At 49.4% G+C, this 23,672-nt stretch overlaps 1 protein-coding gene across 3 annotated transcripts; it reads right to left on the bottom strand.

The window, feature by feature from the left end:
• Positions 1-3,600: 3,600 nt before the first annotated feature.
• PIDD1 (p53-induced death domain protein 1) lies at positions 3,601-22,191 on the bottom strand. 3 transcript variants are annotated; one of them, XM_074842698.1, is made up of 16 exons: positions 22,109-22,191; positions 19,214-19,585; positions 17,062-17,475; positions 16,152-16,355; positions 15,235-15,289; positions 14,829-15,030; positions 14,028-14,156; positions 13,532-13,711; positions 12,517-12,664; positions 11,394-11,529; positions 11,012-11,162; positions 9,331-9,454; positions 8,053-8,171; positions 7,524-7,631; positions 6,378-6,583; positions 3,601-5,645 (listed from the first exon to the last, which is right to left on the bottom strand). In XM_074842698.1, the coding sequence occupies exons 2-16, from the start codon at positions 19,476-19,478 to the stop codon at positions 5,408-5,410; spliced, it is 2,679 nt and encodes an 892-aa protein (XP_074698799.1). In that variant the 5' UTR covers positions 19,479-19,585; positions 22,109-22,191; the 3' UTR covers positions 3,601-5,407. The 3 variants fall into 3 exon arrangements, with proteins under 3 accessions (XP_074698799.1, XP_074698800.1, XP_074698801.1); XM_074842699.1 differs by lacking the exon at positions 17,062-17,475; XM_074842700.1 differs by lacking the exons at positions 3,601-5,645; positions 6,378-6,583 and adding an exon at positions 6,595-7,428.
• Between the last annotated feature and the right edge of the window lie 1,481 nt (positions 22,192-23,672).

Below are 23,672 nucleotides of genomic sequence, written 5' to 3'. Positions count from 1 at the left end.
CATCCTCTGTTGCTGCTGTTTTACTAATCTGTCTGAGAAAGACAGCCCTGGGCTCTCCTTCCGTGCGGGAACGCATTCAGCTTTCTGTATTTGTTTGCTTTTTAGAGGATCTTTTTCCCACCAATTTAACCAATTACTTTCTGAACACAACATTTATAGTTTGGCCTCAAGCACCTCACAGCAATGAGTCAGCGTTAGAATTACGCTCATTGGGGAAAAAAGTACCTCCTTTTGCTTATTTGCAGGTGGGTGATGTTGGATTATTTCATTTGGTGCCACCTAGTTGAGAAACAGTGGATGGCAACCATCTATTCAGAGTCTTCATCCTTTCCCAGGCGATGTAATACTCTGCTCTACAAAGAAATAAAGATACTCTGTAGTACTTATGTCTGAGCATCCTTCCGGCTCCTTGCACATTTTCCAGTTCCACTATCTCCTTTCTGGAAAAGACAAGAACTGCACTGGTGTTCAATGAGCAAACCAGGCAGAAGGATCTTAGTCCCAGCCTCCCAAAGCAACCTTCTGCATGGGTTCAGTCTGCAGACCTACTGCGAGGCAGGAAGGGTAGAGACTAAATTTTCCACTGTCACGGTGCCTACCTGCTTTCTACATTTCCCAGTCACCGAGTTCCTTCCAGGTAGCTGAGAGCTGGAACAAGCATCAAACTCTCCTTGTGGATATTCAAGCCACGCAGATTTACAGAAAAACAGTGATTTAAGAACATACCGTTTATTTCTGTGGAGTTCAGGAAGTGGACACACGCTTAATTATAGCAAAGGCTGTTTTCTTCATTTTAACAACATACAACTGATAAGCATGGTGGGCTCACTTCAAGGCCACCCTGGGCTGGGGCTCTGATGCACCAGTGTCTGAAAACCAGCCCCACACCCTTCCCAGTGAAAGCTGCTCATGGCTTTAAAGGCTGAAAACATGCTGTGATCCTCCTTTGGGGTGAATTTAAGGACCATCAGATTTCCTTTCCCTTTTAAAAGCAACAGCAGCATGACACTGTCAAGTACGGACACTGTAGGGTACCAAACAGCAGGAAACCTTATCAGTTGGCAGGGTATCTTCTAATGCTCCCTCAGTTTTGTATCAAACTAGGTACCAGCCCAGTCCTCAACGCACCACAGGTATCTCCTTCCCCTTATCAGAGCAATCCTGTGGATGTGCTGAATTTTACGGTATTGTTGTCCAGCCACAGTAAACAGACAAACGGAACACAGCCCCTGTGGGCTCCCTCCCACCTTCGTATTTCCTTCAGGCCTTTTCCTGAGAATTATACAGCATTTTACTGCCAGAATTGTGTAAACCGTTTAACCTGCTGCAGGATATAGTCAGGCTTTGCCTTGTGCTTTTTATAGAATTAATAAACTGATTTGAGCTTTTCCTGGGCTTCCATTTCTCAGCAATTTCTTTTATTAATCTTTGCAGGGGCTGGAAGCATCTTACCCGAATCTGTCTCCTGGCAGCTGGAGGACTGTCGTGGTCAGCAGAACCTAGAAATGGAGGGTGGTATGTGAGAAACACACTGTTCACCTCCAAGGCTGGAGATCTGCAAGTTTATGAAGTAGAAAAGGGTTTAATTATGAGAGTTAAAGAGGTATAGATGTTACAGACAAAAAAAAGAGGAGAAAAAATGTTCCCATTCCCAAACAATTCCTCCCTTTATTTTTAAATTTGTTTGTAAGGAGGCTTTTCCTGGTTGAAATTTTATGGAGGAATTTTGGATGTATTAGGATTATGCACAGTAAAAACCACAAAATCTTCCAGATCATCAGTAGGACACTGTAGGGTGCCTAATAGGCCCCAGGAAAAGCCGGATAGCTGGAAAGGGAAAGAGACTACTCCAGTTATGTGATGAATCCATGAAAGAAGCCATAAAGGAAAGAAATATTTTGATTCAAAAGATAAATGCCATGTTCAGGGTTTTTTCTGCTTTAACCATCTATTGCACTGTCATCAGCGTTTCCTGGCCATAGCAACCACAGGCTTGCGAAGGAGTTACTGTGCCTCAGAGAGATTATTGATAAAGATAACACACCTGAAAATACCATGCTTTCTGTTGACTCTCGTCCAGCTCAAATATTTGCTGCCAAGTCAGCTGAAGGAAAGCGCAGTCGGATGGTTGCTCTGATTTCCCGCCAGCACCTCCATAGCCTCAGCTGGCTACTTGCTTCAGTGTCACTGCAAGGAGAAAACCAGATGCCAGTTGGGCAGCCCAGCCCAGCAGTAAAAGACTGGAGATAACAATATTTTTCTGGGGTAGTTACTTAACTTTCGTTAAGTTAATGGCCCAGATCCTGAAGAGCTGTTCTACTGATGAGACTGCCTAGGGTTTGGTGTCTCCTCTCACCTGGTCTGGTTGTAGCCCACACCTAGCGTAAGCCTAAACACCTAGCACTAACCCCCCTCTCCTAGCCCAATCGGTTATCTGGAAGAGCTGCAGCTCTGATGATGCCTGGCTGAGCTCTCTTCAGCACTGCCTAACCGGGCTATTGCCTGGCCATCACAAACATGAGCCGGCAGTGTGCCCAGGTGGCCAAGAAGGCCAATGGTATCCTGGCTTGCATCAGAAATAGTGTGGCCAGCAGGGACAGGGAAGGGATCTTGCCCCTGGACTCGGCACTGTTGAGGCCGCCCCTCGATGAGTGGGTTCAGTTTTGGGCCCCTCACTCCAAAAAGGCCATTGAATGACTCGAGCGTGTCCAGAGAAGGGCAACGGAGCTGGTGCAGGGTCTGGAGCACAGGTCTGATGGGGAGCGGCTGAGGGAACTGGGGGGGTTTAGTCTGGAGAAGAGGAGGCTGAGGGGAGACCTCATGGCCCTCTACAACTCCCTGAAAGGAGGGTGCAGAGAGGGGGGATGAGTCTCTTGAGCCAAGGAACCAGCGCCAGGACAAGAGGGAATGGCCTCAAGCTGCGCCAGGGCAGGGTCAGACTGGCTCTTAGGAAGGATTTCTTTGCAGAAGGGGTTGTTGGGCGTTGGAATGGGCTGCCCAGGGCAGGGGGGGAGTCCCCATCCCTGGAGGGGTTGAAGAGTCGGGTTGACCCAGCGCTGAGGGATCTGGTGGAGTTGGGAACAGTCAGTGCTAGGTTCATGGTTGGACTGGAGGATCTTCAAGGTCTTTTCCAACCGAGACGATTCTGTGATTCTGTGAACAGAGAGCTAAGTGCAGCCTGGCTTCATCCCGCTGCGGCAGTGGATGCTGCCTCACGTGACCTGTAGCCTTCCTTAGGGGGGCTTTGCCTAGACAAAAGCCTCCTGCACCTTCGCCAGAGGCCAGGCTAAGCCTACGTGCTGGCCCCTCTAGACTAGCCTTGTTGCTCCCTAGCCCTGCTCCACCTGAGCCCTAGTCATACGCTCAGCTAGTCAAACCCACGCCCTGAGTGTTGTGTTTCCCAGCTTAGCCCCTCTGAGCAAAGCCAGGCTACAGGGATGCCTGCAGCCTGTCCTGCGCTTTGCGGCCACCAGTACCCAAAGGAGCTTTTCTCCCACTTCTGTGCAGCACAGCCAAGCTCACCTGTGTCCTTCTGCCAGCAGGTTTAAAGGGATCTGGCTCTATCTCGAGGCATTTATGGATTAGCAGACCACGCTGTGAAACGGTGAAGTGCTTATTTTATTTCCAGTGAGAGCAATATGCCCAAATGCATCTCTCCAAAACTGGAGGAAAGAACAAATACCTCGTTGGTATACATCAAAATTACAGACAAGAACGTATGACACAGGCTACCAGAGAAAATGTACATTCAAAAAAGAACTGCTGACTTGAACCCAGCATGAGACCTGAGGGGCAGCATGGCCTAAGAAATCAGATCTGAGGAAGGAAGCCCCTAGGCCCACGGTGACAACTCAAGTCTGCAAGTCCTTGTCCAGTGCTCTGGACTAATCACTCCGTGGCCTGAGATGAATTTTGAAAGAAAAGCAGAACAATTTTATGCCTCTCTTTCAATAATAGCACTGATGGCAGGTCTGAAACACTGCATCAGGGAAACCACTGAGGTTCTTCACAGGGGAAGAAAACACCAGGATTTCTCAGACCTGCAGCTGCAGGTTGACTCTGAGTGTTGCAACCTGGCATTTTTATACAGACTTCTGTTTTCCAGACTGAGAACAGCCCTTTATATATTGCTTACAGAGTTACGCTGAATCCAAATCTGTCTTGAAAGGGTTGAATCTATGTAGATGACAACAGTCTTTCAGAAAGCTTGCATGAAATTTCCCACTGTCATTAGTGGGTCATTAGTTGAGACCCATGATGAGATGGAGAACAGGAAGAGAAGGGCAACTCAGTAATCAATGTCTGAGCAGTTAAAAAGCAATAAACACTTCCAGCCTTATACAAGATGTTCAGACTGCAAAACTGGGAGGTTAGCTCTGCACAGCTCCTGCCAATCCCACAGCACTGCCTATTTCACAGCTGGTCAGACCAGTTTTTAAAATGCAAATTTAAGTCATGCTTTTCAGCAGACTTCACAAGGGGTCACACCTTCACTACGACTCAGGCATATTTCACTGGGAGGATGTGAGGAATATTCCTTTGAAACTGCAAGGAAAATTTTACTTTCACTTAAATTAGAGTCTCTCCCAGAACAGCAGGGTTATGGATTTTTACTTATTTGTAAAATAAAACTGGAACTCTGTCAAAGACCAGCAGCGTGTAGGTCTCATCGAAAAAGCCTGGCAGGTGCAGCAGCCTAGGGACAATGAGAAATTTTATTTGTTCTAAAATTGCTTTTGGAACAAAACCGAAAACAAGAGCAATTTTGCTAGAAATTAGTTTCTTCTCTTTTCCCCACCAATACTTAGATTTTGTTTTGGGCTTGAGGGAACTGTAAGAGATTTGGCAGAAAACAGAAAACATTTTCATGGAAAATATGGTTCACATTTTCAGGTGAACAAAACACATCATTAACAAAAATAGCTGAACAGTCCCCACCACACCACAGGCCTTCCTAAGACAATTGCACCTTCATTTTCCCATCAAGCACTGGAGCACAAACAGACCCAAATGCTCACACCCAGTGTTTCCAGCAGAACACAGTTTCAGGAATAAGTTATAAATAAATATATGTAACATGAGTATTAATTCATTAAAGGCTACTTTAGCCACTACTCATCTGACAGACACTTCAGTCTCTGAATTTCTCCATGTTTCTGGAATCTAAAGCTCAAGGTCAAGAAGTAGAATTACGGAAAAGGCTCATAAACACACTCTAAGCCACCTGGGATTGGCAGAAGAGGCATGTGAGCACAGACCCAGGAGAGCTCAGTAGTCTGCTCGCAAGTAAGTCAACGTCCAGCTCCTTGGGAAGACACTGGCCCTTGAGGCTGGAGCAGCCCCACGGCATTGTGGCTCCAGGTAGGCAGCGGGTCCCCATACGAAGGCCAGTTCTTTCTGGTAGGTGCTACACCATAGCTATGGCAGAGTCCTCAGTGCTGCTCTCCTGCTCCAGGCCCACGCGGCGGATGGACTCCCTGTACTTCTGCCGTCCCAGCTCAATGATGGTTTCGACCTCATCAGCGATGTCCTGGCGGCCGCTCTCTTTCATGGCTGTAATCAACTTGCTCACACAGTCAGGATCCTCCGAGTTTTGCTGAGCCCATGAAAAAAGCATGTCCAGGATCTGCTTATTAAGATCCTCTCTGAAGAAAGGGGGAAGCACAGAAGTAACCAACACGCTCTCCTGCCGGGCAACCCACAGTGGCTTACCTGAGTCCTAGCCCACGACTGGAGCCCCAGAGAAACTATCCAGACACACAAAGCCCTCAGTGGGCCTGCCTTTTCCCCACCCATCATACAGGAGTTGCTGTTCCTGCACTAAAACCTCTATAGAAAATGTTTTCCTAATGAAAATGTCAAAGCATTCTGCTCTTGAGTGTAAATTCCCCACAGGAACAGTAGTTTGGTCCTAACAAGTCTCATTCTCTCCTACTGCGCTGGCTTTTTGGTCAGAGTGCACGTCCCATGATGTACCACAAGCTCTTTTTGAATAAAGATGATATTCACAATTAATGCCATAGACCACTGCCCATTGTCGGAGATGGAGTCCGGCCAGGAATCCAGATCACAGCACAAAACAGGAATGCAACTCATCTGAACTACAAAGCTCATCACGTTTGTTACTTCCCACTTTTGTTTTTCAAACATAAAGCTTTATTTTATAATGGCAAGAGAAAATAATCAGCTTACCATAAAAAAGGTAATGTTTTGGGAAGAACCATTAGTCAACCCATCTTTTATCCAGCAAAACAATTCCAGCAGGAAAACTTTCAACCAGCCAAGCATTAATTTACGCTGTTACATTGCAGATAGCTAGACAGACAGACAGATGGACAGATATAATGCATCGCTGTTATCACTGGGCCCTGTCTCACCTGTTGTTGTACCCTATGCGCTCAATCTGCTGATAGCTCAAGCCGAGGTGGAGGCCGACGGTCTGCCAGTCCGCTCCCACGCGCCTGGCGATGCTCAGCAGGTTGGCCTGGGTCAGGTAGCCAGTCTCGGCGTTGCCCAGGTTCAAGGGAGGGAAGGAGAAGCCATTCAGAGGACTGGGGTTCTCACCCCAGCGGGGTTTCAATCGCTGTGTCACAAACAGAGCGAGAACATGCTAAACAAGTTGGTTTTGTAGAGGACGTTGTCCAGCCATTCAGTCTGCACACTGACATTTCCTTCCTCCTACTGGGAGGAAGGACGAGCCTGGCGCTGAAGAGTCAGGCTGTAAGGAGCAAGGAGCACTCGTACTGGCAATGACCAGCAATGCCCACTGCCTCTGAAAAATATCGGATCATAGTGCTCACTGTCAGAGCTCACACTGCAAATTTCCTGTCTGGTCTTTACAGAGCATTTTTCAGTGAATCACCTCCCCAGGAGAAACCATCTCCTCAGCAGTAAGAGAGATTTACGTTGAGGTTGCACGTGTCAGAAGGGGATGTGAGATCATGGCAGATGATCTGAAGGGAAGCATTCAGCCTACAAAGGTATTTATTGTTTTAAGCTTCTCAAAAATCCATTAAATTCCCTAAGAAAAACTTTCTCACTGTAACACAAAGCCTAGCCTTTAAAGGCCAGTGGCTCACAGCAGAATACTTACACTCAACACCTGTATTCAAATCCAGCCTAACTACCTCAACCTAGACCTTTCTTTTGCCCTGCTGCATGAGCTGTGTGACTAAGGAATTTATAAACAAAACAGACACTTCCCTTAATTACAGCGAGCTTCCTCCTGTTCTACATCCCTCATTCATTCAAAGGATCCACCCTCTCTGTCCACCCCTCCAACAAGCCTGTGCTTGACAGGCAAGATGAGCAGGAGATGGAGAGCACTCCCAGCTATTCATGTTTCTCCTTGCAGAAGAGCTCACAGGGAGTGGGGAATCTCCACCATGACGTGGCTGGGCAGCCACTTCTTGCAGTCATTCATTGCAACTGTTCTCATGGAGGAAGACAAAATTAGCTGAGCAGGAAGGCCATGCTCTTACCCCATCTAGATTAATTTTTCCGTAGAAAACAAAACCACTCACAGGCAGTTTGATGGGCAGAGTAGCGAGCCAGAGGGAGTCTGGTCCTTTCCTCCTCCTTCTGGCATCTTCAGAGATGCTCTCAGGAACTGCGCCTCGGTAGAAAGAGACCTTTGCAAACAGAAAGCAAACAGCGAGGCTCAGATTGAAGCACAGCAGCCAAGTCTTTGCACCATGTCTTTTCTCTCTGGGAAATAATGAATTCAGCATTTCTCACCTGTCCTCAGTCCATAAATACGGCCTCCCAATTAAGTGCAACTGGGAGGAGCACTGAGGTTCTGCCATAAAGGCTGGACTCACTGTTAACACCCCAAGAGTTAACGGCAGGAATGTAAGTCAGAGAGCTAAGTGATGAGTGATCCCTCCAGACTACTCTTGTTTATTCAGGGGTTAGTCAGTGAAATGCAAAGCCAAGGGAAAGAGGGGAGGGGAAGAGTCATGCCCAGCACTCAGAGATTATTATGAAGAGCACTGTAAAAGCAATGATGATGATGAAGGAGGAAACAAAAAGTCAGTGTAACTGGTTGCTCACCTGGCCTTTTACAGCTTGGCCTTTCCTGTCTACAGGGGAGGTCACATAGATTTCCTTCATGTTCTTCAGGTGGGAGTAAAAAATAAATGAGAGACGACCATCCACGCAGTCAGGGCGATCTGTGCAGAGAAGCAGCAAACACTCAACTTGTGCAGAAAAGTGTGCAGCTTTTCAAGCCTGGCCAACAGCCTATCATCCACGAGCAGCCTCCATGCTACTATCTACTCCTGCTACTCATGCCTGAAAGAATTGTAACCCCCCACTTCCTCGCTGGGTGACAGGGGAAAGCAGAAATCACTGGCTGGGGAGAAAGCAGGTCCTACAGGTGGAAAAGGAGAACGGCCACAAGGTGGAGATCAAGTTCAAGAACAGAAGGCAAGGCAGGGCAAGACGTTCAGATGGAGTCAAGTCCCGTCCTTGGTCCATTCTACCCCTTGGAGGGTAGAATCGTCTGCAATAACATCTTGTAACGCACAAAAATAGGTCACCCATCTCTTCACCATTTCTGCAGTGGGTGCAGAAATAGGAATAGAGCTAAAGGAAAAGAATTTAATCAGGTACAACACTCATATATGTAATTATCTAGAAATTAAGTTAGGTTAGAGTCCAGCCTAACTCAGGACAGAGGGACAGACTCTGGCCTCGTGAACTCCACTGAAAGACCAGCACATTTTATTATTCTTCATAGAGTTGTGCTTAATTTACACCAATGAAACTGAGCTGTACATTCAGGTTTTGCAGAAAATGGCTGTTTGCAGCTGTAGCAGGTCCAGACACATTGGGGCATCATCTTAAGTTTTGGTTCTGCTCCCTCCTTCCTTCTCTTCTAATGATTCCATTAGGGGGAATTCTTTGCACTGGATTATTTCAGAAATACCTTCTCCAAAAAAGTATCTTTCTATGTGTTCTCTCAGAAATGGGCAACATTAATTAGATCACCACGGGCACTCCAGTGTGGTGTCTAAGATGCCAGGAAAAGGGCTGCAGAAGCAGATCAGTCATAAATTAAACACACTTGGCTATTTCCCTCTGCAGGCTACAACAGCATGAGAGGAAGTGAAAGCCTGCAAACAGCACCTCCATAGGGAAAAGTAGACACAAAAGTTGGGTGACCAGAGAATGTGACAAAGTCATTGTCCATGGGCTGGCTGCTGTGAGAAGCGTGTGAGCTGGAGACAGAGAGGAATGCCATGGAGGAGTACAGCCCCCAGCAGAAACACATCTGGGGCTAGAGAAGCACAAGAGGTAGGAGCAGAAAGGAGCCCAGTACTACCATACCCATATCGATGCTGATGCCGTGCTCAAAAGCTGCAAAAAACTGCTCTCCCTCAAACATCTCCACCATGTCGGACGGCTCAGGTCCTCGATAGCGGTCCTGCAGCTTCTTCAGCACTGGGTCAACCTGACAAGGGTGACAACACAGGAGCCCGTGTTTGGTCTGAAGCACGTCTGTCCCCTGACCCACGTCCCTACACCCATGACGCTCCTCTCACCTTCAACAGGGAAAGTCCATTTTACATTAAACGGATGTAAACAAATGAACAAACCCCCACCCCTCCTATCCCAGGTACGTTCACTACAGACAAGGAAGTGGTGCTCTGAGTTTTGTGGCTTCCCTGTTTCTCTTCTCAAGTAAAAAGCAGAAAAGCCTATGTGGACTAACAACGATAGGCCATCCCAAAGCTGCCATTAAAAAAGCATTTTCAGCAATGTCTGTATCTTTTTAACAGGTTAGTAACCTTCAAAGACAGGGAGGGATTTACTTGCTACCTTATCTCCCTCACAGTTATGCCATTAAAAGGCATTTTCTCTGCAAAAAGCCACATGCTACAATAGCACACAGCTGAGGACAGCAGAAAGCTCGTTTTGGCTTTGCAGCCTGTGATCACACTGTCAGACCCGGGGTCTCAGAGGCACTGCAAGAGTCAGCCTAGAGCCAAAGTGTCTATTCTTCTTTCTATTTCTAAGAGTAAACGTTCTCTCTCACGCCATGACCATCCCTGGCAGGAATAGAGACACCCCCCACGCCCTGATCTCACTGTGAGTGCCATTGCTGCCTCCTCTGGAAACAATTTTAGCCCAGAACCCAAGACATAAAAATTCCTTACAGATGTTTATGCCCACAGGCCATTTCAATACAGGAGAATGAATAAAGAAAAGAAGGAGCAACCAGATCAAAGGGTTATGCAGAGAGTTGACTACGCAGCCCAGTTCTGGCAGTCTGATAAAATAAGCCTCGCCTGGCTGAGCTGCGCTCTCTGCCAAGGCACACGCTCTACAAACACAGCTGCACACTTACTTTGCTGACAGCTGAAGCAACACTGCTGAGGGCTGAGAGCCCCAGGGCAGAGGCAGCAGAAGAGAATGTGCGAGCGCTTCACATCTCCTTCCGCACAAAATCAGCCAGATTAGCTCAGACTAACAGCATAAACTAACCTGATGTTGCACTGAAGCAGATTAAGGAGGGCTCATATGTTCTGTTCCACTGCTTGGACTGTAAACAGCAAGGAACATCAGCAGGAGTACCAGTTCTAGCCACGCCAGCTGAGAGCAGAGCAGTGCTTCTGCCCACGCTACCAGCCCATGTCAGACAAGTGACGTGTTAGCTTTAATATCTTTGACTGAAGTTTAAGCCAACATGTTTTGCCTCATGTTTGCTGGTCGCTAACAGCACACACATGGCTAATTACTGCAGCTCAGATGGTTTTAGCAGCCCAGTCCTCAAGGTTCACAGGGGAGGAAATCGCTGCATGGCACCCACCGCTGCATAGAATGAGTTTCCCTTCTTTCCCCAGGTGCCAGTGAGCTGGTATCACACTACCAACCCAGCGTGGTGACAGCATAGCCCAGCCATGACCCTGGGGCAGTGAACAGGACCATTTGGTGCACTGCTGCCCCTACATCCTACAGAGGGAGGCCCAGGAAGCTCAGGAGCAAAGCAACACAACCCAGCCCAGACCTTGTGCTTGGGGACACACTGTAGCAGGACTTGCTCGGGGTCCTTCTTCCTCTGCAGAGCAATGAAGTTCACCTGGTACATACGCAGCCGCTCATAGACTTTCTTGGCAATGCCTCCAATGTAGGTCTTGGTGGTGTACCACAGCCAGTACCTGGCAGACAAGGAATTAAGAAAAAGGAGGGAACCTGCCTAGGAAGAGAGGTCAATGTCACGCCCACAGGACTGTAAAATATGATGGGTAGAGACAGAGTCCTAATCTGGGCCTGACTTGCAAAGGGAAAAGGGAAGAGGTAGGGTTAATGGCATGACCCCTGATCAGAATGTGGGAAAAGCAAGGCAGAGGAACATCCCATCGTTTTGTCAGGACTAACCCTGCACTTACCAGGAGAAGTGGGTGACTTCAAACACCGCATAAAGATGGGTGAATTCCAGCACCACCTGACTGGTAATGTCATCCCAGGTTTGGCCCTCCAGGTCACCATGGAGAAGATGCAGCCTCGACCGATCCAAATTTAGCCCTAAAGACCACAGCGATCAAGAGATGCTATATGCAGCAGAAGCCTTCATTCACGGCGTTACAAACCCAGCCACAGTTCTGGGTGATTCACTTCATAAAAGCACCAAATTAAGGCTCACGACCTTCTCTTTAGCATCAAGGACTGAACTTTGGTCAAAGAGCAGCAATAAAAGCTTCCAGAATATTCTGGCAGAATACGCAGACTTAAACTGATAGTGTGCTGATTTCTGCCAAACAGATTCATTAGACAATTCCCATCACCAGTATCTGGGGTTATTAATTAAGTTCTGTGTCTTTCTAAAAGTACATCCCACAGGCTTTTCAATCCTGATGCACTTCAGACATACAAATAACAGGCAGTGTTACAATGAAGGCCAAGCCGCACCCAAAAAGATGTTACTTCTTCACAAGAAAGCCAGAAAATAGGAAATTAAGAGACACGGAGTACTCAGCATGCAAACAGAGGAATCCCTGGCAAGGCTGTTTATGGTAGTGGGAAATGGTTTAGTGTATGGTCGTACACTTTTAACAGCAGTGGCTCAGCACCTGATTCATGATCAAGGAAGTAAGAGCGAACGCAGATTCATGGAGGGAGCATCTTCATCACCTCCTTCAAGCTACTCCTAATCATGAATCAAAGCCCTCTCCCAAAGCATCTCCTCAGCTGGCAGAAGTGCCTCTCCAAGCCGTCACACCAAACCCAGCAGTCTAAATACACATGGAGTTCAGCAGAGGAATCCATTTGCTGAGGCCACTCTCCCAGCTTGTGCTGCTGGTCTGTGAAGACCAGCTCTGGTCTGCTGGACCTGAACTACCTTCAACCCCACCACCCTGCACCACCACTCACTCAGCAGACACACCCTGCTGTTCCTGCAGGAAAAGCAGCAAGCTTCATTATTGACAGGAAAGGCAAACAAAATTCCCAGCTTGTCATTTGTAGGTTTTTTTATGGCGTTTCTCTTTTTCACCATTTTGGGAATAAACTGACCTGTGACCCCAGGCGGGAGGGGCAGCTGAATTCTCACTGGCCTGAGAAAATCCACCAGGGAGTCCTGGGAGAGGCAGAGCAGGGGACTGGCTCTGCAGCCTGCATTGGCCGTGAGTTCCTCTATCTCTTCTGCAGAGACTGGCAGCACCTGGGTGTGAGACACCACGGTGAGCAGCCCGGCACCCACATTCCCACACCGCTCGCTCAGTGCCCCCAGCACTCAGCAAGCAAACGCTGCTCTTGGCTCAGGGCCCGCTGAGGAATGGAAGCACAGGGAACTTCAGCTGAAGTCTGCTCTAATACTGGTCTCAACCTGGCAAGCTGGGGCACACCAAGGTATTACAATAGCGTTTAGCACTATCTAGCAGCTCTACAGAACAATTCATTTTCGTGGGGTGGCTTTAGAATTAGATCCACATAAATCATCCCCCGCCAGTCTCAGTCACTGAGCTGTCCTGTCACGCTCAGTATGTTTTGCAGGGGAGCAAGAGGCAAAAAACCTCCTCGTGTTCCCTTCACAGCAGCTACCTGCCGATCGGGGGAGCGCTGGCAGAGCCCCGAGGTCCTCCCCCACACAGGGCAGCTGGAGCACGGCCCATTCTGCAGGCAGGGAAGCTCAGACAGAAGGTGATCTGAGATGGCTCAGCCCACGAAGCATCCACGTCAGACACCACCTACCCTAGGGTGGACATCTACGCCAGGGAAGGGTGAGACTAGATATTAGGAAGTATTTCTTTCCAGAAGGGGCTGTTGGGCGTTGGAATGGGCTGCCCAGGGCAGGGGGGGAGTCCCCATCCCTGGAGAGGTTGAAGAGTCGGGTTGACCCAGCGCTGAGGGATCTGGTGGAGTTGGGAATGGTCAGTGTGAGGTTCATGGTTGGACTGGAGGAGCTTCAAGGGCTTTTCCAACCGAGATGATTCTGTGATTCTGTGATCTCACCTTCAGCTCCCCTACCTGCCACGGAACAAGAGCCGTGCTAGGGCTTACTAAAGCTTGGTTTCTAAAGCATGCGTACCTGCAGCTTGACACTGCGAGTCTCTTCAGTGACTCCAGGTGGAAAGGTCACTTTGATGCTTGGATCCACGCTGGAAAAGAGCAATGTCCCCTCTGTTGGCACTTTGCATTCATTTTGCACAAGTCGGGAGACAACAAGGAACCAAGAGAAGTGAAGGACACTACAGTGAGCCACATGCTTCTGTAACAGGACAGGAAAGAAGAGAAAACATACAGGCATATAACATAATACAATAAAAGCAGGAAAATAAGTGCCGGTAACAGCCGAGCAGGTGAAAGCCCTAGAACAGGGATGAAGCATGGCAGGCTGCAGCTCATCATCTTCAGGAGGCACACCTCCATGGGAGAGGAAACCTGGAGCTGAAATCCACTACATTTTATAGCAGCTGGTCAAAACACAGCTCCTGAGATGTTTCAGATGGGCTCAGTCTTGGCTGGGCAAAACCAAAGAGGGTAACAGGAAGGATGTGTGTCACTGGTCATTCCAATCTGCTCACCTTTGATTTTCTCTTCTGCTCCACTCCTGTTCTCAGATCACTCCAGCTCTGCCCACTGAAGGTCCGAACCACCACCTCACGCTGGTGAAGGGTTTGAGGGGAGGCATATGGCATCCAGATCTGCACCTCCTGGCAAAAAAGCGTTCCCGTGAGACACCAATAGAGGATACAACCAAGCCTAGCTGTGCTCTGTGGCTTCATGTGCACACAAGAAGGGGAAGGGTGAAGCACAGCCTGTGTGCAGGGAGTGAAGGAGGAGATATAGGAACCTGCTCTGTCCTGCAGCCTCCAGGGAGGTGACAGGAGATGTCAGGTCCGCTATGCAGTGTGACAGCAGGGAAAGTCCAGCAGCTTGTGGGCAGAAAGGGCAAAGCAGCTTTTGCAGAGAGCTGCTGTCAGCCATGACAGGGCTGGTGGTGTAAGGACTCACCAGCCTGAATGAAAACCATCCAGTCAGACTTTTAGGGAAGGATGTGAACCATTCTCCTTGCTGGCTAAGGCCAAGTGCTGGAACAGCACTTATCTTCTGGCACAGAGGGAGGGTTGTGAGTGAGGAAGGTTACAGCTCAGCTCGAGCAGGAGCAGTGGGGAAGGCAAAGCAGCCAGACCAGCACAGTGCCAGAGAAGCTGGCTGTGTCCTTTCCAAGTCTTTGCAGCCGGGCTTCCTTGGAAGGCAGTTCTGCAGCTACTTAAAAGCAGCAGTGATGGGGGCAGCTGAAGTCCCAACAGACTCTCTCAGAAGACTCTGCCGAGCTACTGCCGAGGCAGATTGATCAGGAGGTGGCCTGGATGTGTCCTCACCTGCTGGAATTTGAGCCCATGAGGCTGCAGCTCCAGGACTCTACTTAGCAGGACATCATGATGCCTCAGCTTTACCCACCGAGGGTCCGGTGCGAGGGTTCGGAAGTAGATCCGCAGGGGGTCAGAGGCAGCCCCCGGTGGAAAGTAGAAATGGATGCCACAGGCCAGGACCACTCTGCAGCCTTCAGAGGTGACAGTAAAGCTTCCAGAAGAAATGCATGAATGTATGACACCGTGCAATGACTTCAGCCCTCCAAAAATCAACAGAAGAATCTCCTACCTTGTGTCTGACCGGCCTGCTGAGGCCAAAAGCTCCTATATACATGTGCAATACCCACTATGCACCAATCTTGTCTGGCACCTTGTTACAACACTGTAATAAAAATTCTTAATAACAGAGGCTTACCTGTCCTCTCCTGATGTAAGGAAGAGTCTTCGTAGCCCTCCGGCACTGGATTCATCTGTGGCAATAAGAAAGTTTGGGTAGGAGGAGACAAAGGTTACTTAAATCAGGATAGATAAGAAAGGCTGAACTTGCATTTCAATTTTGACTTAATCCTAATCTGATGGAAATCACTAACAGAGTCCTGCTCACACCGCAGTGGGCTTCTGATCAAGCAGGAGCAGGAGGACAGGAAGAGGCCTCGGGGTCCTGAGATGTACTGGAAATGCTGATTTTCCCACAGGAAAACTCAAAAGCAGGGGGAATTACCAAATATTTCAGTCTATCACCCCTGCAGCTCCCAGGGCCATGTTTGATTGCATGGGGCCACCCCTGCGAATCAGCGCTTGCTCTTGTGAACGTGAGCACCATTGGGAAACCCTGCTCAGATTCCTGCTCATTCATCACCTTCATCTTGGACAAAGAGCTGCTCCTCTGCAGCCTGGGAACTACAAGAAAGCAGGAGGTAACCGTACAGCAGAATGATCTCTGTGCTCTCTGTGCTTCTAGCAAGAGCCACCACAGCCTTAGGGCCATGCAGCAAGCCCAAGAACTGGTGCTCACCTCTGCTAAAAAGGCTGGACTCCTTTATGGGCCTCTCCTGATCTGTTTCCTGTGAATCCCATTTTCACTCCCACTGTAAAACCTCTCCTAGCAAGCCCAATTCCAGGGACCACTGAGCCCTTCAGACTGGGCTTGGACTCGTAAAAACAGAACTAGTACTGTCTGTATCCTTGCAGCCTAGTCATTATTCCAGACCAATAAATACTGATCTGATTCCCTCCTGCTTGTCCTCTCTAATCCAAACCCATCGGTGCCACGCTGGGCTGAGTGAGGGAACAGCTGGGCAGAACCCACAGCAGCAGAAGCCTTGCATTTACCAGCCTGCGGGGATGGCTCCGTTTCTCCTAAGGGATTGCCTCGGAGGCGCACGAACGGCGAGGTCTGGATCTCGGGGGGGACAGCACGGAGGCAATTGTTCTGCAGATCAAGTCTGGACAAGTTGGGCAGGCTGGCAAGCGAGGCAGGGACTGTCACCAAGAGATTGCTGTGGAGATGCAGCCGCCGCAGAGACTTCAGATTGGCTGCAGGTTAGAACAAGAAATGACCCCCGATCCGTGCTGTTAATTGCATTGCACGTCAGCTCCAACCCCCCGCCGCTCTCCTCATCACATGTACACACACACACAACAAGGGAAAAGCACAGGAGCCCAACATCTCTTTAGTTCACAAAATAAAAGGGTCCAGGGAACTAGCCGAGAGGCAACACAGCCTCCTCTGTCCTCTGCTTTTCAGCACCCAGCTACGAGTATGGATAGAAGATGCTTCCACAACAGCATCAGCGACAGCACCAGGCCCAAAGTAATACGGGACCCAAGGGCCAGGCAGCTGTGCAGCACAACTCAGAGCCTGGTTCCATGGACTGGCACACGCCAGACAGCATGATTTCAAGCCCAGATTTGCATCCCGTTAAACCCCAGCTCTTCTGTTTCCAGTCCTGGGTGCTGCCCAAAACCAGGCAGGCCAGATCCTCGGCTATGGTAAATTGCACTGAAATCTTTGCAGTCTTCCTGATCCACAGAAGCAGAAAGCACGGTCCAGGGAATTGTTAATGCTCAAAGGGACTGACTGAACCAAGCATGTTTCTTCTGGATATCCCTTCCACTTGCCACCTAACAGATGGTTTGTGCTAACAACTCTGGGGGCAGACACCAAGGGCCTTCAGGGGTCCTAGACTATACCAAGAGCTCAACAAGCCCATGTCCTTCTTCACCCCTAGAAAATACTGACCTAAGGAGTCTGGGATGCTCGATAAGCGATTCCCAGAGAGATCCAGCTCTGTGCAGTTGTGCAGATTCCCAACTTCTTCGGGGAGGAATTCCAAAGCATTTTCTGAGAGATCCAGGTCCTGCAGCACTGCCAGCTCCCCAATGCTCTGGGGTAAGTCCTTCAGCTGATTTTTCATAGCAGAGAAGAAAGTCAGCTTGCTCAGAGAGCCGAAGTCCTCAGGGAGTGTCACCAGGCTGTTGTGGCTCACTAGGAGCACACGGAGGCTGGGGAGGTGGAGGATGCAGCCCGGCAAGGTGGAGAGGCTGTTGAAGCTGAGATCCAGGTGGGTGAGACAGCTCAGGTTCCCAACGTCTGGTGGCAAGCTTGTCAGGGACCCATGCTGACACGAGCCAAACTCATCCCTGGCATGCCCGCCTGGGTGTGGAGGGAAGAGGAGGAAGAGGTCAATATGCTACGGGGATATCTCACCAGCCTCATGTGAGACTCCTCAGCACAGAGACCCAGAAGATGGTAAGTTGCTGATCACAATGAGCAGCACTGATTACAAAGTACTCATAGAGAAGTGGGTTTTCTGCTCCTTGCCTCAGTTTCCTAACAGCGAAAGGGCAATAATGGGGAAGTCCTGTTATGAAATCAACCAGTCAACTAGTTGAGCTCTACTAAACTCATCCGGAGTCGAAGCTCAGAAAGAGCCAGGCCACTCCACACATCCACCACCTTTCAGCAGGGTGGCCCATACCCCTCCAAGTCTCCTGCTCTCCTTCCCCACCTCTCCCCCACCAGCACCAGTGGCCAACACACAACACCTTATGGACTATGAGACATTCCCCACCCTCCAGGTTTTGCCCATGCTGTTGAGGGACAAACAGCCCCGAGGACTGAGATCTGCCCTTGCAAGACTGGAGAGCAGATGTGAGGAAAGCAGTGAAAATGTGCGAAAAAAGGCAGATAATTCCGTATTGTGTATGCCAGGCAGTGCAGAGAGGGAAGGACGCAAGTCCCCCACCCCAGCTTGTGACACTCAAACTGGGGAAGGGCTGCGCCCACAGAAAATAAGTCAAGCAAACAAAAGGCAACTTCCAAAAATTTCCATTTCTTCATTGTTTCTTACTCTCCCTCCACTGTTGTCTATTTGTGTACACATACAGCAGAGGGCACCAAACATTTTTTATGCTGCATAATGGTAAAAAAAATGAGAACAATCAAACTGATAAGCACATTGTACTTTGTACCTAAGAAAATCTTTGTCAATTATTTTATTGCCCTTCAGGATGCTCAGCGTGTGTGTACATCTCACAACACAAGCCTGATAAAAGGTATTGCCATTATCCTCAACTTACTAAAGGGGGAAAAGACAAATGAAATTATTCACATGAGAAATCTGTGGCAGATATAGAAACGAACCTCAGTCTTTTCAGTTTTCAGCTAGAACCCTGAACTCTGGCCACAAACTCCCCCTTTTTTCTCTCATTTCTTTTTAAAATTCTATCTCCCAAAGAGCAAATGATTCAGTCTGATTCAGAAATTATACCACTTGTATTGAGATCTTCCTATAATAAAGAGATGAGAAAGTCAAAGAATGATCTAATATTTATAGGTCTAACAGTTATTACAGCCTGCCAAATTATGTTCACGCCCTGAGTCATACTTTTGATAAAATGTTGAGCAGCCTCTTCTGGTCTGTCTTGAACTCTGTTAAACCTACGCTCACTGACACTAAGCAAGGATTAAGCTAGGATTGATTCAGATGGAAACGCAGCAAAGACACCTCATTATAATCCCCAAAATTAAGGAGGAGCTGAACATTTCAACACCTTTCAATGCCTCTCTCCTTGTATTTACAGTTATGGTCTCTTTGCATATACAGTTTTATAACTGTGCAAAAAATGCTCTTCTAGAGGATGGCTAAAGAAAATGTTGTCACATCAACCCAACCAGACTCCAAAAAAACAGTCCCCAGGCAGCTGTAGGAAAAAAAAGGAAGGAAATAAGAGTCTAGAAGCTGTACCTTTTTGAAATCTGCATGCAGCTCTGGCCAAGGCTAAGAGCCAAAGCTGTAGTAAGGGGCAGTCTGTCCTGCAGATGTGGAGAGAAGGATAAAAAAAAAAGCTGAGCCTAGAAAAGTTGGATGGTGACAGGCCCAGGAATTTACCTTTGAGCACCAGGGACTTCAGATGCTTCAGATGAGGAAGGATGCCCAGCGTGGTGCCAAGGAGGCGATCGTTGGTGCTGAGCCGGAGGAACTCCACCCGGACCACCTCTCCCTGCCGCTCCTCGAACAGCCGGAGGAACCGGTGGCAGCCGTCAGGATACACATCCAGGTTCAGCCTGTTGTCTGCAAGGCAGGAGGCAGCGAGCGCAGGAGCCCCCGAAGCCCCCTCCCTGCATTCGTCCCCGAGCCCCAGCAGCTCTGCCATCTTCTGCGTCTCGTCCACGGGGTCCAGACATGCTCTGACTTGCCGGGCAGGCAGGCACCGGCAGCACCACCAGGCAGCCGGGACTAGGAGGAGGAGGAAAGATGGCTCTGAAAGAGAACACAAGTGCACAATGAAGGCCTCCTGCCCCAGCCCAGAGTGGCTGGAAACAGTTTATAAGCACAGGAAGAGGGCAGGAGGGATTACACGCGTGTTACTGAAAGGCAGAGAGCACAGAAATGCAGGGTGATGGATGCCACTGAGGCTTCTCCTCCTAGGGAAAACCTCTGAGTTTTCCCAGCTGACATCTTGGCAGGGGATGGAGCAATTACCCACCATCAGAATAAATAGCAATATTAACCTTAAAAGATATAAATGTAAACGCCTATGCCTTATGCAGATTTCAAAGTGTGGGAAGCTTTACAAGTGGAGGGGGAAACCAGGGCAGGGAGAGCTGAGCCAGGGCCAGAGCCCAGAGGCTGCCTGCAGGCGGCGAAGGGTCCTCATCAAACCCGGCTGTGAAACCGGGTGCCAACGGGAGAAAAGTGACCGTAGATGAGAGCAGGCAAAAGGCAGCAGAGCAAACGTGGCAGGGCCAGGGAGGGGGTTAGAAAAGGCACATCCATGGCACAGGAGCACTGTACAGTGGGACTGGGGGTCTTGCAGATTTTGCCTCCGCAGGGATGCTCCGACGCAGCAAACGGGGCATGAAGCCATGGCCGGCTAGTTACCAACTAGTCCTTGTCTCCTCCCCTCACACACTCTCCATGGATAAAGGGGAAAAGTAGATATCACATAGTGCACGCTAAGGATTTAAACCTCAAAGAGCAGAGGCATGAAATTTGAGCAAATTAATTATTCCTCTGCCTTTTTAGTGTGAAGAAGCCTTCATCCACATAGGACTTTCAAAATCAGCCACTACCATCGTAGCACACTGGTAGTGCAAAGACCAGCAGAGGCACCACGCTTGCTTTTGGACCAGTAGTCACACACTTCCGAGTCCCCCGTTTCCTGCTCTTTCCACTTCCTTTATGTTTTGCAGCTCCTCCTGAGCTTGGCAAACAAACTAGCTTATGGCGTGAGTATCAGGAGTTCTTTTTAAACCCTACCACGGATAGGCAGATAGAAGTGTCTTTTGAGTGACTGATGCAGAACCACAAAGCAAGTTGTAACGGCTTTGACATCCCAGGCCGGCAGAAGGAAGCTGCAGCACCCTGGAGCAGGGCTTTTTACTGGTAACCTGCGGGACGTGGCAGCACTGGTGTTCCCAAGGCACAGTCTGGGGGCGGGTGTCACACCCGGCTCCCTGAAAGAGCAGAAACTTTACAGACACGTAAGGACAGGAAGAACAGGTAAGTGGAAACTAGCGCTTTAGGAAAAAGGGAAGTATTTCTTACAAAAAGGCTGAACACCACACAGTTCTCTTACAGATATTTGTGAGGAAAAAAACCCCTCATCTGCTATAGATTTGTAAAGCTACTGGTGGTGAAGGAACCAGAGGGCAGCTCTGAACTGGCCAGGCTGGGAGACCACAAACATGGCCTCAGGCTGTGCACAGGGCACCAGCGGGCACCCTCGAGCACAGACACACAGACAGACACACACAGAGACACACACACACACAGACACACACACACACAGACACACACACAGACAGGCACACACACAGACACACACAGACACACACAGACACACACAGACACACACAGAGACACACACAGAGACACACACACACACAGGCACACACAGAGACACACATACACACAGAGACACACACACACACAGAGACACACACACACACAGAGACACACAGAGACACAGACACACACACACACAGAGACACACACACACACAGAGACACACACACACAGGCACACACAGAGACACACATACACAGACACACACACACAGACACACACACACAGACACACACACACACAGAGACACACAGACACACACACACACACAGACACCCAGAGACACACACAGACACCCAGAGACACACAGACACAGAGACACACACACACACAGAGACAGAGACACACACAGACACACACACACACACAGACACACACACACAGAGACACACACACAGAGACACACACACACACAGAGACACACACACACACAGAGACACACAGAGACACAGACACACACACACACAGAGACACACATACACAGACACACACACACACAGACACGCACACACAGACACACACACACACACACAGAGACACACAGACACACAGAGACACACAGACACACACACACACACAGACACCCAGAGACACACACAGACACCCAGAGACACACAGACACAGAGACACACACACACACAGAGACAGACACACACAGACACACACACACACACACACACACAGAGACACACACACAGACACACACACACACACAGAGACACACACAGAGACACACACACAGACACACACACACACAGACACACACACAGACACCCCCACACCCACGAGTGTGCCGCCAGCTCCGGCAGCCCCAGGCCCCGGTACCCCACACCCCCCCCATCGGGCCGCGGGGCTCAGCCCCCCGGGATCCCCCCGGCGGGACCCGCAGCCGAGCGGCCCGGCCACAGCCCCTGCGCCCCGCTGAGCTCGTCTCACCCCTCCGCAGCCGGTCCCTGGCACCCAAACCCGGCCTAGGCCCGGCCGCGCTCTCTGGGCTCCGCTCAGGCCCTTCCTGCAAAGTTTGCCGGCAACTGCGCTGCCGGGGCGGGCCGAGCCGGAGGAGGTGCCAGATGCAGCGGGAGTAGGGGCAGGCCTCCCGCTGTCACAAAAATATCAAGAAATGCGATTTTCCTAACACCGCCACGGCCTCGGCACCCCAGCCGGCCCCGGGGCAGCTCCCCTGGACACAGACGGGAGCTCGGCCTGCGCGGAGCGGGAGGCAGGGGCAGCTCCTGCTCTTGTGCTCATTCGCTGCAAATTCAGGGAGACAAATGTAGCGGGAGCAGCGAGGGTGTTAAAGAGTTTTGCCAGACTGTGGGTACCTCTAGGCTGGGTTTAACAGCTCAGAGCTGGGCCATCACCTCAGCGAGTGGCAGCGACTCACAGAAAGCACCTTCTGTATATGTGATTCTACATAACATTCTGCAATACAAAAGTCTTCGGGGTTTTCCCATGAACTCTCAGCTCTTGAGTCTTCATCAATCTCAAAAGTCCATCCTTCTGCAGCTTCACGTGATTCTCATCGTTCCGTTCCAATTCTTCTTTTGAAGCCGCTGCTCATTAGTGCAGTCTTCGATCATCGTGGTTACTTATCTTCTTAAACAATCTTCATCAGAATTCACCTTTAGACATCGGAAAAAAACTCAGAATGTTCTATTTAACATATAGTCTAACTTTTAATTACCTACCCTTTCTAAACTGCTTACTTCAAGTTAATCACTTCTTATCTTTTGTTATATCTAGAACTTAGTACCTAAGACTGGGTTTTGTTAATTCAGCTTGACTGGGTTTTAAGCCAGCCATGCTGAGGGCTGCTCAGGGGACAAATGAGCAGTATTTGCATTGAATTATCAGTATTGTTCCTAGAGCCCCTCTATCCTATTAATTAAACCTGTAAGACTATTTATCAATTATTCCTACTATTAATAATACCCTAAAAAAGAGTCTTCTAAAAGCTTGTTCCTTTTACAGAGGGACGCCACGGTCTAACACCGCACCTTGGCGAGGCCCCACAGCGTTTGTGCTGCTCTCCGTTTTGCTCTGAGGGGCAAAGCCGGGTTTGTCCATAACAAGAAGTTTCCAGCGGGTGCCTCGATGCTGCGACACAGCAGTACTGCGCCCTGGGAGAAGCGCCCCTCGCTCAAAGCTGAACACAAGCTGCACGGTGTCTGGAGGGAAATTTCTCTTTCCGCAGGGAGTAAACGCAAACCGCTGACTGTCCCTCTGAAGCACTTCCCCAGTTAGAAAACTGGGAGCCTGGTGGTTTTCAGGCAGTACCAGTTACCAGAGAAGAGGAGAGTACTCTGACTTGCACAGGGGGTTTCTGGGGAGCCTCCAGGGCAGCAAGGCAGGGATAGCCAAAGCCTCCTCACAGCCCTGCTGCTGCAGCGGTCCCAGTTTATTTGAGGCCAGTGGATTTTGGCACAATGTTAACTTTTCACTTTTCTTCATTTCCCTAATGCAGGAAGAAATCAAGCAAACCAAGCACAAGCAGGAACTG

This window comes from Strix aluco, chromosome 16 (assembly GCF_031877795.1).
Source record: "Strix aluco isolate bStrAlu1 chromosome 16, bStrAlu1.hap1, whole genome shotgun sequence".
NCBI lineage: Eukaryota > Metazoa > Chordata > Aves > Strigiformes > Strigidae > Strix > Strix aluco.
This window is presented reverse-complemented; position numbering and strand designations above follow the sequence as displayed.

Coding starts and splice junctions, on each gene's coding strand:
- PIDD1 (XM_074842698.1), bottom strand. CDS start 19,478: ATGGCAGAGCTGCTGGGGCTCGGGGACGAATGCAGGGAGGGGGCTTCG. Junction 11,530..12,516: donor CCTCCCGCCTGGGGTCACAG/GTCAGTTTATTC, acceptor TGTGGTCTTTAG/GGCTAAATTTGGATCGGTCG. Junction 7,632..8,052: donor GCCAAGCTGTAAAAGGCCAG/GTGAGCAACCAG, acceptor CTGTTTGCAAAG/GTCTCTTTCTACCGAGGCGC.